The sequence below is a fragment of the Syngnathus leptorhynchus genome, chromosome 17, assembly GCF_054491065.1.
Source record: "Syngnathus leptorhynchus isolate UIUO chromosome 17, UIUO_Slep, whole genome shotgun sequence".
Taxonomy (NCBI): domain Eukaryota; kingdom Metazoa; phylum Chordata; class Actinopteri; order Syngnathiformes; family Syngnathidae; genus Syngnathus; species Syngnathus leptorhynchus.
The window spans coordinates 6,882,955-6,902,401 of record NC_141211.1 but is presented as its reverse complement, the minus strand read 5'-3'; the positions used below and the strand labels follow the sequence as shown (position 1 = coordinate 6,902,401).

Genomic DNA, 19,447 nt, shown 5'->3' with positions numbered 1-19,447 from the left:
ATTGTCAGTTTATTTCAATCAGTTTATTTTTGCTGTTTTTTTTTTTTTTTTTTTCCCAAATACTAAGACCCCAGCGACCTTCTGCCTTCAGTGTTTCCACAATATTTTGCTGCTATCTTTTATGCAATCTTGTTAACAAACAAACTTTCTCAAACTACTGGTGGCATTTAGCACAAATTAGCTCCTTTGCTTTTGCAACAGACGTGTGTGTGTGGGCGTGTTTGTGAGTGTAATGGGAAAAACACCGCCGTGATACAGATGCACCGTCCCTAAAAAAATTTCTTTTTGCTTTAGTTGAGCCACACTCAGAGTGGAAAACAGGCCCACGTCCAACACATCAATGGCCCATGTGCTTCTTCTATTTACATGTGGATGCACCTGTGTGTTTGTACGCCCGCGTGGATGTGCGTGTCTGAAGGCGTATGTTTGCGTTTGACTATGACAGTGTATACTTTGTCGACCCGGGGACACTCAGATTGAGTGTGTGTTGTTCTCTGTGATGAGAGCACGCATATGTGTTTGCGTGAAGACCTGCTTCCATGTGGGTGTGTGTTTGATAAACTGTGAGAGCATGTGGGAGACTGTTTGTCTCTTCAGTTGGGGTGAGAGCGAGAGAGAAAGAGCAGAATGAGGAGGTGGATGGGATCTGCTTCCAACCTGTATCTTCAAGTCAATCTGCTCACAGTCACACAAAGCTCTTTATCGCTCCCTTAGACAGAAGGGAGGGAGACAAGCAAAAGAGAATGCAAGAGAGAGGGAGAGAGAGAGAGAGAGACGTGGTACTGGAAAAAAAAAAAAAAAAAAAAATGTCACAAGTGGAAAAAACACAGAGGGAAAATGGAGAGGGATTCATTCCGGCAGATTTTTCTCTCTAAGAGAATCATCAAAATCGTGGCCAGACAGCTTTTAATATTTGTGCAGTTACAGTAAAGTAACTGTGTTTTCACCAGTCACTTTATTAGGTAGGTATGCAAATATCTAAATATATATATGTTCCCCAAAAAAATCAGCCTCAAAAATATGTTTATGCTCACAAAAAGCCATAGAAATTTTCTCCAGTGTTAACAAGAAGTAAGACACTTTATTTCTATCAATTCCTGTGAGTGTTTACATTTTTAAATGATCACTTCTACACACAATGCCTCATCAATCGAGCTATTTTTAGAACAAGTTTGTGGTCTTGCTCCAGTGGTCCTTGAGGGGCGACGGGTGGTGACCCCTTGACTATAGCAACTATAGTGTATCATATTTCTTGATTCGTGACACTTTTAAACAAACCTGGGCCTTTTTATGGCCCACTTTTAGATACCTTGTATTGGATTTCTGGTGTACCTAATCATTTGGGTCAATGAATGAGAAATGAATTGTACAAAGAGGAAGTCAGGAGGAAATTTGCCTCGCTCTGCAGAATTGCTGCAAACGTTAGCACTCATATGCCGCTTCTTGCATGACAAAAATCTTGGAACTGACAACCTGGTGGTCATAAAAAGAAGCAAAGCTATAAATTTGGTATTTAGGCAATTAGATCTCGTGTCTGCCTGAACACGCATCCCGACCAAAAAACGCAGATAGAATATCAACCTGCTCCCAGATACACACATTTGTCTGCGGCTTTCATTCACAGTGCAGATGATGATGGGGAAGAGTTTGCTGGATCACATCTGGCACTTGCGGACTGTCTAGGAACACGTAATTCCCTCCCATGCCCTATTGGCTGATGAGTTGCTATGCTCCTCTCTTGCTCCTCTCAGCCCCAATCAAAGCCATCACGATATGAGTCAGCATCAGCAGTCAGGCGCACCGGTTCCAACTCATCCGGTGAGTGTGTGTGGGGGGGGGGGGGGGGGGGAAACGGTAATGCCCTCACAGCGAGGCGGGATAGTAGTTGGAATACAGCGGGAGAATTTGCCAGAGTGAGTGGCTCGAGCTCCGCTGTCATTTTCTCCGAGGCCTGGAAAGCGGAGCATGCTCAGTGCTGACACTGGTGTGTCCCTGCAACACCCCCCCATGTGGGATGCTGCCGCAGTGTTTCCCAGAAGGCTTGGCACAAGAGACTCTTAACAGGAGCGACACGGAGCTCTACCTTCTCTGTGCTGTGTCAACCTTTTCTTGTCCATCCTTTCTCACTTTGCCCTCCTCTCACGTTTTCGCCGCACTTTCTCATTCCCATCTTGTCTCACTCTCCCCCCCCCCCCCCCGCGTCTCCCTCATCTTGGCTCCGCCCTCATCCACATCTCACGCACTCCCGTTGCTACCCTTAAGACTGCGGTTGCCATGGTGACAGCAATGTGCTGCGCAAACGTCAAAGCGCCCCAATCCACCCAGGATGACTTCCTTGTTTTTTTTTAACAATTTCATTCCAGCCATAGTTGTTTTGGATTCATCCATTCATCCACCTACTCGTTTCGAGCCGCAGGATGTCATCTTTCTGTTCTTTTTTTTTTTTTTTTCCCGATTTGTTGTTGTTTTGTCTGTGTCCCTGATCTCAGCTGTTGCCAAGCAGCGCTCACTCACATTTGGATACCCATCTGACCTTGGTACCACTGACCTTGACAAATGAGCCCCTCCTGAGGGCCTCAACCTGTCACTAGCATTCATTTGATTTCATTTCATTCCTCAATGCCTCGCATCTTTTTGTCATTCATGCCGAGGAGACGTTTATAGTAACACGTGGAAAGCAACGACCCTGCCGGCATATATGCTGAAAGATTGATGGTTTTATACACCCCTCCCCCCTCCCCTTGGGCTGCTCTTAGCACTGGTAGAGCAGCTGGAGTAGCAGGTTTTGAAATCTTGTTATCAGACAACCTGCATATGCATGTTCACACAACTCCATGGTCAGCACAGGATGGGTAGTATAGTGTTTCACTTACAATATGTTACTATCATGGCTGTAGAGTGCCTTTTTCCCTGCATCACCTCTCCAATTAGTTCTTCACAAAGTCAAATTTTATGGCTCCACACTGAAAATGAATTGAAAAAGAGGTCATTGATAATGCACTGGCCGGAACCTTTCCCATTATACAGCCAAATGTGATCACATCCTGAAACAGTCCCAGAATTTGGGATTTATTTCCTCCCAGAATTTCTTACAAATCTGTATTGGCTAAATAAGAAATAGATTTGAGCAACAACTGTATGCTTGTCGAAGAAATGGTAATGTCAAGTTGCGCAATACGTTGGTCCACCGTGCTGCCGTGTAATCCGCCTTTCACACTAAATCACTTCCAGCCCCTTTATAACCCTGAGCGCTATAAGAAATGTTTCACATTTGTTTGCATGCCTCCTTTTGAACATGAATACAGGCCGTCGCTAAAAGGTCACCTCCTCTCTCCTCTGTTAATCCTTGTTTATTCCTCTTTCACTTAAAACCGCCCCCAACACCCCTGACTTCATTTGTCAGGAGCTAAGAGTTGAGACAAGATGATGTGCGCTAAAAGCAGCCACTACACACTGAACTTTACATCGCCCTGATACCCATCCGCACTTTGTTGGCAAGAAGCAGACAGACCTAAACAACATAGGCTAATGGCTGTTTAAAGTCATTATGTCGGCAAAGATAAACTTGTATGATTGCGAAAGGCCAGGAGTGTTGTTGCGCAGCATCACAGTGATGATGTGCAGGTATTCCGCTGCTCAGCTCCATCACGCTGGAGAGCTGTCTCTCCTTTTCTGGGAGGGATTAGGAGGCCTGCAAAGCTGTATGAACTGGGACATACGTACAAAAGGATCCGTGTCAGAGCATAGAGGGCTCGGGTCTTTTTTGTTCAGAATTTGCTCTCTACGAGTCATGCCACTCCCACGCTGGCCCACTGACCCCGAGCCAAGGACAGCCCACATCTGTTGAAAAACAGCAGATGCTCTAGAACGTCACTAGAGTTTATTTGTGTCATGGTGTTGTGTTACAGTATATTTAATAGGATGAAATAGGCAGCGTGGTACACAAGGCAATTGAGTTATATGGCCGTTATCAGCCTGAACACTAGGGGGCGCTGTGGAAAAGGAATACATACAGAAGATAAAAGAAGAACAATGTAGTCATAATGTGTGTTTACCACAAAACAGCAGTAAAAAATAAAAGTAATACAGTGGTATCGGTGTGGTGGTATCGGAGTACACAGAGTATCAGTGCTTCCTTAGCAAGCTTAGTCTGCGTTTCTCATGCTCGAAAATGCCTGCACAAGCTATTATCCGACCTTTTGCTCTTTTCCCTCTCAATTTAATGGTGCATCTTTTTTTTTTTTTCCTCCGTTTTTTGTAATACTGCCAAGTAGCACGCAATAAATGTCACACACATATGCGTTTGTATTCTTAAAAGCTACAAAATAGTTTGTTTCCAGTTGAGCAGCAGCCCAGAAGGTTTTTGCAAATAGTTTGGCGGCAAGCCTCAGTTTTGAAATACACACCATTCCAGAGGTTCATATCTTCTGACATCGCTTCTACGGACACATTCGGAACGGCTGTCGACAAATTTCACATTTGACGAGCTTGCATGTTTTGGGGATGTCTGTGTTACGAAGCGCCATCATCTTGATTTCCTCATTTCCTCTTTGCGCTGACGTCATTAATACTCACATTTCTGACACATTCATAAACCACATGCCCACCCACGTGCACACAGACCCAGCGAGCGTCCCGTTCTCAACAATGTGGGGGGAGGTGCGTGTTGATATGTGGTTGGGGGATAGTGTGGTAGGGTGGCGGATCTCTCCGCACTGTAAGCCCCCCCCCTGCAAGGACTCGGTTACCTCTGCTGACAGATTAGATCATCTGCAACAGTCATAAGGAGGAGAGAGTAGAGAGGAAAGAGCAATTAGGTTTAGTGAAGCACCACGGCGGACCAAAGTAGCGTGTCAGAACTTGGCCACACGTACGCTGACCTTTCCTACTCTTCTTGCGTCGCAGATGAGGCGTGCCTTGCCGAGTGCGTTGACCTGTTAAGACATGACCCCTGAGCTGCCCCTTACAAACCACCACCACGCCGCCTCCTCCCGAGACATGTCAAGAATTCTCCCAGGGTTGCACTCAGACAAAACCAGGGAGAGCCCAGCAGATGACTCATGCACAGCTTTTTTTGTTTTGACTTTGAATGGCCAGGTTTCATTGAGAGTTGCATGAGTCTTAGCTTTAGATAACCTCTGACCCGTCTTAGTAGCTTCAAATGTTCCGAATATGAAAACTAATGCTAAATTTATGGGGCTGCTCAGATACACTCCGACATTTATCAATCTCCCCCTTGTCCCTTATCAGTTCTATTATTTTTTTTCATATTCTTACAAGTGAACTAACTGTGGCGTGTGATACTCAATAGAGAACAGACCTCAGCCAAGATTTAACCTGTAACAAAATTGATTTATGCTGGACAGTTCCTGTTTTGCAAATGATGACATAAAATAACAGGAATGTACCATTCGGAAAACAGAAATGATTTTAAATACACTTTGCATGTGCATTGAAGGCCAACGTGTACAGAAAAAAAAAAATACCAGCGTTATTTCAACTATTACCTAAACAACTCATTGCTCTCTTGCTGGCCTTCACCTCAGTCAAGTTCTTGCTTTCCAGTCCCAACATTTCCCGCCTATACATGGACGAGACCTCACGGGCTGAAAACGTTTTTGCAGAAGGGTCTTGTCTAATATTACTCGGAGTTTCGAAGATACGATCTTGTTGAATGAATCTGGATTCTTTCCTGCGCATGGGTATCGGTGACACCTGGCTGTAACGTGGACTGCGAGGGAGATGTGCATCCACCGGCGTGTTGCGACTCGCCTGGAGTCGAGTGGGAGTGGGGGGTGGAGTTGGGAAGCGTGAGCGCATATGCGTGTGTAGGGATGGGGGGGTGGGCGGAGGTAGTTTCTGACAGACGAGAGGAAGCGAAAGATGATTTTGTGTAATTTTGTAAGAAGCAGTCTGTCGCTGATTGGGATCTGACTTTTGGCACCTCAGCGCCACCAATTGTCTCTTCCCTTCACACGTATCTCTGAATCTGAGCGCGTCAAATCGGACCCAGATGTGAAGTGGCTTGTGACCCGGCAAATGCAGACCCCCACCAAGAAACTTGGTCACACTTTGGTCATTACTAAAAAGAGAAGATGCTAGTTGAGGAAACTCTTTTTGTGTGGTCTACGTTGGGTTTTTCCAGAGGGGGCGTCGGGGTCTCCTTGTTGCTCATTTGGGCCTGGCTGAATCACAGCTTAAGATCCAGTCAGGGAAGAGTCAATTACCTCAAAGTGATGGGACATGCCTTCCTCTGCCTCCTCCCTCCTTCCGTATTCTCTCTCTTCTCTCAAGCCGTCCCCACCTTTTCTATCCCTACTCCCTCTTCCCTCCTTCCTCACTCCTGCTCTGCCCCCCCCACCCCCACCCCCTCTCTCTCTCTCTCTCTCTCTCTCTCTCTCTCTTGCTCACTCTTCTGTGAGGAGTAGGTGGTTCCTTGCTGTACTTGATTGGTGTGAGTCTATATAGGAGGAGAGCCGCTCTAACTGGGCTCAGAGTCTGCGGGTGCCCTCTTGCTACACGTCTCCCCCCCCCCCCACAGGACTATCTACTTTTTTTTTTTCCCCTCAAGATTCTTCTTTTATTTTTGGGGCTCTTTTTAACCAAGAGGATTTACTTCATTGTGACAGCATGACGGAGACTAAGAAGAAAGAAAAGAAAGGGAGAAGGAAGGGTGGTAAGAAAGGGCAAAAAGAGGAAGGTGATCCCACTCAAGGTAAGAAGAAATTCAAGGTGCACACTCAATTTTATATTTGCATGGAATGTGAGGTGGTGGAATAAAACGGAAGTTGCTGAAGTATCTCTCTCAGCTTGTCAAAGCTTGCAGCCAGGTTGTCACATGGATGTGTCTCCTAATGTGGACAGCGTGTAGAGACACATCTGCTTCGGCGGCGAGGCTGGAATTGTAGGTTTCGTCTCGGCCTTATAGATATAATCAAAAAGTTCATTTTTTGATTCAAGTAAATGTAAATGATGATGATTCATCATCGTTCCCGCAGATCAAACATGATGCGATCGGGTTGTCTGCTTGACATTTTCACTCTGGAAGTATTTGTGGAACGCAATGTAGCGCTGTAGCGCTGTGCACTTTTGGACAGGGTTAATAATTGATCAACTTCTTTGTAGATGTCAGTGATGACAAGGTAGTGCGTCTTGATTTTTTTGGATTTTTTTTTTTTTCCACTTCGATGTCAGAGAATCACTAGAGAAGCTTCCCAGTCACAAGTGTAGCAAATGTGCTTGCTCACTGGTGGTTGCATGCAAGCTGCAGCATGTCACTGTAGATTGACCTCAGGTCATGGGGAAGCCCATCCCCTGTTTGACTGAAATTGCTTTGAATAGGACTCTGTGTGCTATGACGTTCTTCATCTTTTCCCGTCATCATTTGAAACATGTTCTTTTTTTACAATTTTTTTTTTACTAGCCATAGTTATAAAATCAGTTTTAATAACATTCCACACTGTGATAGTCATCTCGAAATCCTTGCGTGCTTAGCAAATATTTTGGGGCAGCATCTTCATTCATCAGCCAACAGAGCAGCAGATCTAATCAAATGACATCTATATGACGGGTATCATTACAAATCATAGTTTTGCATGTTCAAGAGCAGCGTTTACTAACTTTCAAGCTAAGGCACAAATTTAGTTAAGGAAAATCGGAAGGTAAGCCATCAAACAAAAAAATATCCCCAAAAGTATTACGTTTCAAATAATTGGGATTTTGTCTCACTTTTACATACACAGTTTGAAATCTGGGCTTGTTTCACCAAACTCTGATATACTCGAAGAAAGTCAGGACTTACTCTATTTTATGAATGGCATCAGGTTAACTGTTAATTTAACTTCATTTAATTTAGTTGTTCTGCCAGTCATTTTGTCACTGGCATATATAGGTGAAAATGGTTATAGTCGTAATTAGTAAATATAAATGTTCTTTTTTTCCGTTTAATTTAAAATGTTCATCTATATTGGAAAATGACGTTAAATTTTCACGGGAAATGTTTAAGAAAAATGTAACTTCTGCTTATATAGTGTTTATCTTCGCAGTGCACATGGCATCAAGTTGAGTGAGGCTGTGAAATGCGTCATGCGATTGCGAGTCTGCTAACGATCTGTAATAAGTAAGTTGCCTCTTGTAATTATTCATGAGTAAACGTCACTCTGCCGAGAGCAATAAAACACGTTCTAAAGAGGCGATGTAGTGTTAGTAAAAAACAAATGCGATGATGAGATGTCAGTATGTTATTGTTATTTTAAGGCAAGCCTCATATAAAATATTCAATGAAAGTCAAGGATCACTTCCTTCCAGTGCAGTCATGCCATGCCTGTGTCTCAAATCATAAATCCCATTCATCTGTTTCAGCTACCCATAAAAAAAAACAGTCTACATGTGATGCACCACCGTTTGTGTTCAAATAACCATTGCTCAAAGCAAAAACAAAAACAGCCAAACGACTTGCACCAATTGTCTCGATTAAGAATGGCACCCAAAAACAATTCAATCCTTTCCCACCCTCACAATATGCCGCATTATTTCTAAGTAAAGGCGCCTTGTCCAGCTTGTACTTGCACATGCACACGTCAGTGTGTGTCTAAGAAGTGTCAAATATAATTGTATGTAATCTGACCAATGAGTGGCCTGTCAGCCAACAATATAACAGTCTTACCCGCTCTTCATCTGTCCTCTTAAATTCACACGTTTTTGAAAGGATGTCATTTTCTCAGCAGGTGTTTTAGTGCACCAAGAAGCACTCTGGACACAGTGAAAAGCCCCCCGCCCCCAAAAAAAGTACATATTAATAGCTAACCCTAATTTCAAACCAATATGTAATTTAAATGACTTAATCTGCTTCTAATATTAAAAGTATTTATCAGTGAGGATTTAAGAGATTTTGAGCATGATTTAGGACATTTTGCAGCAGTAATGTAACATGGAGATTTTCTTTCAAGATGGAATATGTGCGTGTATAGCAGCTGAAAGCTGACACTCTCATGAGAATGCTGACAAAACTGCCAAAATTCATATTGATGAAGAAAAGACACCTGAGGGGGCGTAAAACTGGGCAACTTTGTTCTCATTCTTTCGTTGAATGGGAGGCCACCAAGCCCCTTCGTCAACTTTGACATATATGTGTCGAAAAGACAGGAGCACTTGTCAGCTTGCGCTCGGCTTAAATAAATATTGTAATTGTTCTGACCATCTATTTTGCGTCAAGACAAAACACATGTTTGCGTTCGGCACTGCGCTAGCTCTTTTGCGTGCGCGCACACGAGCTGCTAATAATTGGTTGAAGAGGTAAAGAGCCTCCTTCATTGTGTGCCAGATCTTTCTTATCATGTTCAAACACCTACCTGGCAATTTCCAGCTTAAATGGAAGCTACAGCTCTTAGTCAGAAACAAAATGCGCCCCCAATAAAAGGAGCCGGTGACATATCAAATAATTTGGCAATGTGCGCGTACAAAACGGAAATCTGATTTTAAAAAAAAAACACCTTACAGTGACTTTATTCATCTCTAAGCTGCAAATACAGTGTGTCGAGAAAACACGGTAATGCATGTAGAGTGAACATGCACACACACAATTGAGTCTGAAAATTACTAGAAACAATATTTGGTGCAACTCGGCTCCATATGTTGTATTATCATTTTTAATTTTTTTTTTTTTTTTGCTATTTGGTGCATCGATAAGGATGACTGTTACCAAGGCAAAGCATTCGGTTCCCTCACTGATCTTCAAGCGATCTCCAATGTCAGGAGAATAATCATCCTTATTCATTTTTTTTTTTTTGGGTTGCTCTTTTTGCGGCACAATTGGTGCATTCAATTTAGCTGTGTTCCAAAATAGTACGTGCACTTCCTGAAGACAAGTCATTAACATGACCCGCAGTACAAAGCAAGCCTTACTGTCAGTCCAAAACATCTCGCTAAATGTATTTTTCTATTTCATTGACATCACAAGCTATTTGGAATTAGTAGCAATGATTCTACCAGGTCAAAACTGATAGTTTGGATCAATCTGGCCTGGCAGGCGGTAATATTCTGAAAGTAGAGTGACATCAAGTATTGAGCGCCACCCTCCAATATTTGTACCCAAGAATATTCCGGGATGCTTTGCAATATAAAAATACGTATTGAACTGAACTGAACTGTCATGGCCAACTTCCAATTCAACTATATATTCCGATGACAGCCACACTCAACAGGGTAAGCAGCATACAAAGTAGATGAATGGATAAAAGGAGGGATTAGGAATCATTTCTGTGCAGGATCCTGTTGACAGAAGAATCGAGGATGCGCTGTAATTGATAGAAAATTGCCATAATTGTTTGTTTTTAAAAGGCAGACTGGTGCAGTCCAGAGCTCTTATTCCCCGACACACACGGCACTCACCAGGCTAGCTACGTCATGCCTGCTACACGCATTCATGAACACAGATACTACAGTGTAGAACTTGAGGACGGCAAGCCCAAGGGGACAAAAATAACACCTGCAAATAAACATTTTGTATGGTATTGTCGTGTAATACCCCAATATATTTGTATCCGCTAATAATATAATTTAATTTAATTTAATGTCCCCATTCATCCAATAGTGACAGTGTAATGTTTTTTTGGTCTGTTTGTTTTGCTTGAAAATAGTCCAGTTGTAACCTAGCGCAATGCTACAAATTCTACTAAAACAAGTTATCACTGGAAAAGGCACTGTGATGATGAATAATGAACAGTCAGCGGGAGAAAGAAACCATGTGCTGTTATTGTACAAAGTGGCTTTATCGCTGAGGCTTTGAGTCATATCGAAACGATGCACCAGCTAATTATCTGGTGAAAGCGGTTTCCTTGCTCGTGTTTGAGAAATGATCTTTTTGAACAGATGTAAGAGTACACAGACTGGTGTTCACCATCGGCCCAATGCAAATGGTGTTTCTGGAACTGTCTCATTGAGCAATTTGTCTCTGGACAATGTGTAGTGAAATGACATAACACTGAAATAATCTGGGATACTTTGTGCAGAAGTCAAGGGAGGGGGTTACAAATGCATGCTTCAGATTCTTCCCTTAAGCTCCTGGACATAAATGAGAAATGTTGACTCAATCATATGAGCAATTGTTAATTCATCAAGCGCCTTTTTTTCTTGTAGCGGGTGCTTGTGGTGCCGACTTTTCCAACTGTTGCCCCCCCCCACACACCCCACACCCCCGGGCGCGAGCCACTGACATGCCACACAGGCCCGGGCTCTCGATTTTTTGCCTTTTATTGTCCACGTCTGCAGCTGCCCTTCCACTTCAAAAGCAGACAATCAGGCGCTTGCAAGAGGCCCCGAGTTTATCATTGCTGCCTGACACTTTTTCCACAGGTGTCACACAAAAACGAGACAAATCACGTCTCGGGGCTAGAAAAAAAAAAAAGGACTTTATGTGAGCGCGGTTGACTTGCGCTCTACTTCATGTGTGTCCAGCAAACATCTCCTGTATGATGGTTTCCTCATCAGGCGACCCACAGAGGAACGAGCGTCCACTGTATATCACGCTGCGTGAGCGCTGCCAGAGGGTTCATGGATGTCATGTTGCGTAGATGAAAGAGCCTTGAAGATAGACGTGAATATGAATCTTCACGGAGTACCCTCAAACATCTGCGAGGGGAAGGTAGAGCAAAGTGAAGAGTCTTCATTACGTTTGTGCGTCGAGCGCTCCTTCTTACACATCTGGCTTAGCTATAAGTGATTCTGTAACTCTTTTAAGCCAAGAGAAAAAGTTGTTTAATTTACTTGGCAACCTGTGTTGAGGTTAAAGTACTAAACATTTTTTTTTTTTTTTTATGGAGCAACTTCATTCCTGCTGTTCTCTCGACTGATGACAGGATGACAGTCTTTCCTCAGGCACCGTGTTGAGCCAAGTCTGGCAAAAACGAAACGTGTAAAGCCATATCACGCCGACATTGTTTACACCGTCTATTCCGTACAGGCGGCTAAGATATCGGACAAAGTCAGCGAAATAGTCACATTTGGAGATTTGGGTTCTAATCAAAGTTTTCTTGCCAAACTACCTTCAGGAGTGACGGCAGGTTGATGAAAATGTGTGCTGAAGTCTCTTGTCAAACATGGCGCATGTTTGAGTATTCATGAATGGAGGTTCTTTTTGTATATCGCATCGCATACAGCTTATTACAGCTGTGAAAATGCAGGAAAATAGCTTTAATGGGAAACAGCTGGAATTTGAAAGTTCTGCATGTGGTTCTGCTTGATGAACCCAAAGCACCTGACACTTCAGTATGCCCGTGTATGTACCGTGTTCTGATAAGCATATGTTGCATATTAAGCATATTAATATTATTATATTCTCAGAGTCCATCTTTGAAAACACCTGAATCTGTCATAATTCTGAGAAAGTGAATGCAATGTTTAAAAAAGATAGAAAGCGAATGCGTTGAGTTTCAAAATTTAGGCAACGAACTTAAATAATAAAGTTTCAATTTGGGTAAGTAAACAAAATATTTTAAGTTGTGCTAATGTAAAAATGGGCTTTCTTACACTTTCAGAAGAAATGAACGTTTATGTAAATGTCAATAAATGTCAAGAATTTGTATTTTAAAGTTGTTTTATTTCTAAAAAAGTTTTAAGTTTTCTTTTTTTTTTGTGGCGGCTTTCCACCTCCATTTAATTTGAGTCTTCAATAATTACCTCCCAGAATTGCTGTTTAGTTAGGTTCTTAATAGGGTTAAGGTCGGGCTTAGGTTCTTAATAGGGTTAAGGTCGGGCATTATGGTGGTCACGCTAACATTTTTTTTTTTCCTACACCGTTTTTTTTTTCTTCAGAGCATGTAATTATGCGTTGTCTTGCATGAAAATGATTTGAGTACGGAAGCCATGGGTCAAAGGTGACAGGCATAGTAATTGAGCCTTCTGTTTCACTTGCCATCATTGTGGCCCAAAACATCAATCTGTCACTCCTTAGCCAAGTTGCAGCCTTTTGAGAACGTGAGGGGTGGCCGAAATACAACTTCATGCTTTAACTGCAAGCCTTGGGGATCCTGCATCAAAAGGTTCTTGGGACTCCTGGGACCGGACCTCAGCAGCTTCAAATACCTGCTTGCTGCTCATCAGTAACTTTTTAACAGCTGTTCTCTGAATACGAGACAGCGTCTCAGACAGACGGACAAAAAAAACAAAATCCTCAGTCAGTTTGATTATTTTGTATGTATGATTATCATCTAGGACATAAAATGTTTATTTCTATCTGCATAATAATTTGGAACACACGATGACTCTTAAATCTCAAATTCATTACATGAGGTCCTCCAGCTCTTGTATCCACATTTGTTTGTGGTATCAAGTCCAACAAAGATTCATCTTTTTTTATTTCAGCACTCCATCTCCCCAATTGCCATAAATACCAAGTGGCGCACACACAGACACATAGAAACACAAATAGAAACAGTTGATCTAAAAATACCTTTTGTCATTGATGTGTATTTGAGCTATTTTCAATTTCATATGCATAAGTGAACAGTGCCCTATATTCATCCCAAAAAAAAAAAATGCAGCATCATTGAGGCTTCTCCTCTCCTCGCGGTTATGACAACTTTATCAGGTCAGGGAAGTAGGACAAATTCTCCAGAAAGAGGACATGGGTGGGTGGTAGAAGAACAACTTGTGCATCACAACTGCAAGTTTGTTTCAATCCTTAATGGTGTTGAAAATAACTGGAATAGGAAGCCTTACTCAGCGAAGCCTTCACATGATATCGTGAATGGAGCAGGTTTTTGTGTGTAGAGCGGGAGTGGGGTGGAGGGGGGCATCTTGGCCATCCCCTGATTGACCCTCATTCACCCCAACTCACTCTCCCCACCCTGAGTGTTCCCCTAAAACATGTTTGCAGCTGTCAGCTGGCAAGTGCTTGTGTTGCCGTGTTCTTCATGTACTTTACAAATGTGCGTGCGTGTGTGTGTGTGTGTTGTCAAAGATCATTTTTCATAATCCAATGCATGACATTAATAGAAATGACACAATATTTGGAGTCTTACACACACATTTAGATACACAAGTGCAGCAGCTGAGAAGCTTCCATGTGCATTCAGAGGGTTAATTTCTCAGTGATAATTTCTATAATATATTATCTGATAGCAGCTAATTGTATAGCAAGCAAAGCAGATTGAAATTGCACCTGTGTGTTGGTTTGACGTCAACTTGATGATGCCTCTGGTGACAACATCTGCTGGTCACATGAGAGACTTGTTAGCTCAGTCCACTGAGGGACAATTGGCTCCGTACTGCAGCCATGTTCTCTTTTTTTTTTTTTTTTCGCTCAATCTCAAAATACACAATGGAGCATCATTTGTGCAAACTAAACTTTTTTTTTTCTCCCATTGAGAATCCCGAATAACTTTTTTTCCCCCCCTTCTTTCTCTCTTCTTTCTAGCTTCGGCTCCAAAGTTAAAACCATTGAGGTATCCATCAATAGTGGGCGAGGGAAGCAAGCTCACAGTCAAGTGTGAGGCCACGGGGAACCCTCTGCCGACCTACAAATGGTTCAAAGATGGCAACGAGCTGAAGAAAAGCAAAAAAATTCGAATAAAGAACAGCCAGTAAGTACACAAAGTTTGTTTTGTTTCATATTCTTTTAGTTGCAGTACCACACTTGGCCACCCATCAAAAGAGGCAGCAGTGCGCCCTGTAATTTTAAATAATTCATGCTCCTTTTCCACGCTGTCACTGTCATTGAATTAAAATTGCTGGCTCCAGAGGAGCACTTGAGTAATATGCTAGAAGAAGACAGAATTTTGGAATACGTCGACGCATTTAAGGGCCCCTTGTAGACACTCTGGCTTTTTTTTTTTTTTTTCTTTAGCCAAATTAAAAAACAATATTAAGATCACCATGAGAGATTTGACAATAAACTCTGTACAATATCCCAAGTGGTTTTATTATTCCAGACACTTTTTTGACTCTCTAATCAGCACCCTATCAAAGAAGAGGCCTGTTGTCATGCGGCCCGCTTGTCCTGTTGTCTGCCTCGCTGTCCCCCATGTTTCCACTCGATGTGTTTCCATGTTGCTTCCTCCCGAGCCTGGTTCCCCTGACTCAGCTGTGCGACTGTTGTCTCCCACAGGAAAAACTCCAGACTCCAGATCAGCAGAGCGAAACTGGAGGATTCTGGGAATTATACTTGTGAGGCGGAGAACCCGCTGGGAAAGGACAAGTCCACTGGCACTATAAACGTCCAAAGCAGTGAGTACAATTTGAAAGCACTGGCTTTGTTATTCGTTGCTTACGACTGTTCTCCGGCCAACTGAAAGATCCAAAGTGGCCATGTAAAAGTGGGTAACATGCATGAAGAACAACTGTCCACTTGGACTTTGGGGATTTTTTTTTTTTAATATGGTTTCTATTCAGCAATGTGGATTTGGCTTGCGACACGAGAACATAATACAGAACAAAATCCAAAACGCAGCCAACCTGAGAGCTGTAAAAAGTTTGACTTTTTGATCGTAGGAAATACGTGCTCATACTGCATTTTGGAAGGTACTGTAGCCGGTGAAAGACTTTTGATAACAGCTGCTTCCATTTGGTGGGGTGGTGAGTCAATGTTGGTTCTAAGCGTGTGTGGGTAGCGGCACTGGCTTGCAGACGGTATTAAAAAAAAAAAAGCGGATACGAGTCATGTGCTTTTGCTTCTATCCAAGCAAGGATGTGTCGTTATCTTGTCTGAGTGGCAAAAATCCGCAGCTTGTCTGAAGTGCAGACTGTCGCTAGAAAGTCTATTTTATTATATCTGTTGACTTTATGGCTTTAATGGTCGTTCATACATGAAGCAAAGACCAGAAAAAAAAAATACATTTCGAAAAAAGCGTGGAGATGGCTTGTGCTTGATGTCTTGCAAGGAATGTAAATTCCTGCTGGTATGACCGAGTTCACCTGGCCGTAAAAATGTCTCGGGACTTTGATGCTGTGCAGAAAAGAGACCATGACGTTAAGCAGCGTGCAGAGTATCTTTTGCTTTTTTTTTAAAAATTTTTTCCCAATTGAGCATGCATGATGACATAGCCATGCTACCGCTGGTGAAACAGTTGGATCATTTTGTACATTTCTTTGAGGGAGGGCGGAGGTGCTCTTTCCGCCGCAACCGAGTTGGAGATATCGTCACTCTCATTTGCTGACCTTGGCAAGAGGCTCATATCTGTAGGCATCCCGCTTCGACTTGAGAGGCTAACTGAGTGAAAGAAGAGGCGCATGTAGTCCAGCCGTCACTCAGTGCCCTTGTATGCTCGTTGAGGCACAACACTCACTCAGCCTTCCCTTTTTAAATCCATCACTATGAGCTGTTATTGTTTAGAGTCAGGCAGCGCCACTGGAGTAGCAGATCTCTGCAAATAATAAAAAGGCCCTTTGTGCTAGCAAAACCAACATGCTGGTCCAATTGCCAGCACACAGATAAGAAGCCAACCACATCCAGTTGAGATTCACATCCAGATTATGTGCCTTGTGCTGACATGGAAATGTTACATAGCCTTTTTGTCCACACTATTGAAAGATGTTTGGTGCAAACTGTGCTGTTTAATTGTAATCATCTAAGATAAGTGGAATACTGGAGTACATCCTGCAGAGGTCAGGGGAATCCCTTGTGGCAGCACCTGTTTCCCTAAATTGCCTTTTTTTTTTTTTTTTTTAAGGCTTAGCAACATGCAACACTGAAATTCCATACAATGATCTGCAAATATTTTGTTACAAAGCAAGCTGACTGGAACACACCGTATTGTTACAATGCATCAAACATATCATTATATCTATTCTAGTTTTGAATCTTATTGATGATTTTGCATGTGATCTGAAATTGCTGTCCACTCTGTCATTATGGGATAAATACTCCCTCAGTGTTCAGTGTCCCTCATGTTTTGGAATTTTCATCATACTATGTGAGTAGTTGTGTTGTCAAGCTCAACATGTCCATCGGGAAATATTAATTGCCATAAAAACCTTGCAGAAATTCAAACTACATTCCTTAACCTGTAGACAGTCAGCTTACTAAGTGTTGCTGACTAAAAGTCCACCGTGCAACTATTTGCCGAAAATATCCTCACTCCCATTGTCCACCCTGTCAGCCAGCTTACATCTTTTTGCTTTTTGCATTGACACCTAAACACAATTGCACAATTTTAGGTGTCAATGCAACCTTATACTGAATCAGAATATCTGTCAGCCTTTCATTAAATGGCTCCAGGTTTTTCCAAACAATGGCCTCACTGTATGGCCCATCTTGTGTAGTGACCCCAGGGTGTCTGCCTGTCTATGTGTGTGCGTGTTTGTTTGCAAGTCCCATTGTGTTACAGCGGCACGTCTTGTTCCGTCATGCTTCAGGAAAGAAGGCAAGACGGGGCGAATCAGGGGTGGTATGTCCATACGTGAGAGTGTGTGTAGGTGTGGGAGGGGGGGGGGGGGTTATTTGCTGAAACCATATCCTCCAATACAAGCTGTAAACAACACTCTGTTGTGATCCAAATCACTGATAAAATAAATATTCTGAGCAAAACTGGACTTTTATTTGCAACTGTTGCAGTCCAAACCCATTGTTGGACCGCCACGCTTGCAAGTTTTGTGTTTTTGCTAAGGAGATGACAAATCTCAGATTCTTTACCCCCTCCAAAGGTCGCAGGCAAAATGCCGTTAAAGGGCTGCAGTGGCCCGCTGCAGTATGTTGCCGAAGCAGCATGTCGCTGCAGTATGATCAGTTTAAGCCGAGGGGAGGGGGGGTGGCGATAAAGATGGACACAGTGAGACTTGGAGAGAGAGAGAGAATGAAGGGAGTGTGGAAGACGAGGGAGGGATGGTGGGGTCAATATAAGGGAATGCATGACAGAAAGCAGACTGAGACATTATACAATCAAGGGGGGCGGGGGGCGGATATACTGTATATAGAAGAGACACGTAGCAAGCAAACGAAAGACAAGAGCCTGATGTGCTGCATGAGAGTGTTTTTCTCTTTCTAGGAAACAGCTGAGTCCAAAACTCAATGTGAAGTTTATAAAAGTGGAGTGTAGTTGTATTTTGAATCTGTCATAGCACGCACTAAGTGTAGTCTAGTTGTATTTTGAATCTGTCATAGCACGCACTAAGATGCTGAAATATGAGTGTTTTTTTTAAACAGATGATAACGAATATATGCATTTGAGAATTGTTATTAATATTGTATGTGTAGATGGGTTACTCCACAATTTGTGTTTGAATATTTTTAGTCAAAGAGTGATAACATCTGGATATTGATTTTATTTGTTATTTAATCTCTATGGCGTTGTCTCTCTATATCGTTGAAGGCATTTGAATTAGTGTACTTAATATTCTGGCCTGTGCGTAAAACTGATCACAAATGAAATGACCAAAATGACGTCAAACGGCAGCATCCTGCTCACTCACCATGTGACGCAGCCTCCCGCTGTCTGTTATGTGCTGGGGACCGACCTGAGGCCTCCCATCACTCAGCTCCACCACATGGTGATTCAAGGACACCGCAACGCACGCTGAAGCTTAGCGGGGGTTTCCCCCTCATTTGAAAATAAGATCCCAAGATGTGTTTTTCAAAGCCATAAAGCACACTATCTGTGAGCTTAAATATAGGTCATTTAAATTGATACGCATAGCGTCAATTTCTCATGCCGTGCCAGATTCATCTGACATTTTGCCCAGAGGTGTTGTTAAATCGGAATTACCTGAATGTTCCCCGGATACCAATTTTACTTCCACGTATAAAGAAAGATGGGAAGGATCACTGCTGAGTGTCATAAAAAAAAAAAAAGGGCAAGATATATTAACCCCTATTAATAATGCACATAACATTTGGTCATTACTCCGGCTCTGCCAGCACCTATTTATAATTTCACAGCGAGGGAAAGGAAACCTAGTACACCAGTTCCCTCGGGTGTGGAAAAACTAACCAGCGTGTTCATGTGGGAAGAAGCCGAACCTTAAGTGAACCCCTTTTACATTATCAAGCGTTCAGTGCATGGTGGCGCCATGCCAGCCATGCAGTTTGCCCTCCAACACTGACAAATTGCACCTATGTGGGGAGTTTAGCCATGACGCTTCCACTGTTAACTAAATGATGTGTCATAATTTAACACACTTGAGGTTCTGCTTCAATATTCCTTTTACAACTCTTCCTTCTCAATGATTCTAATTGAACTGAAACGTTGGCTGACCGAGATGCTGATTTCTCGAGTCAGCTTTGTTCTCGCCTCTTCAAAACAAGTCTCGAAATTGTCCTTAGGTGGGATTGTGAGTGCCAATTGTTGCTTGTCTAAATGCTTCTCTATCATTTTCGGGAGGGTGTTCCAGTATAACATACTTGGTAGTGCAATTTAGAGTGTTTAATTTGGACTTTAATCTGATGAGTTGGTTTTGAGTCCTTTAATGTCTCATTGTGACGTGTCCGCTGGTATTGTCCCGGGGGCCGCCTCCTGTC

At 42.7% G+C, this 19,447-nt stretch overlaps 1 protein-coding gene across 3 annotated transcripts in view; it reads left to right on the top strand.

Moving 5' to 3' along the window:
- nrg2a (neuregulin 2a) overlaps positions 1-19,447 on the top strand; it is a 58,872-nt gene that overhangs the window by 13,324 nt on the left and 26,101 nt on the right. For 2 of the 3 annotated variants that reach the window (XM_085935994.1, XM_085935992.1), the window contains exons 2-3: positions 14,414-14,579; positions 15,104-15,222. In XM_085935994.1, coding sequence (XP_085792120.1) covers positions 14,414-14,579; positions 15,104-15,222 — 285 coding nt within the window. Of the gene's footprint in view, positions 1-6,432; positions 6,716-14,413; positions 14,580-15,103; positions 15,223-19,447 lie in introns of those variants that run through there. The other variant, XM_085935993.1, reaches the window with a different exon arrangement.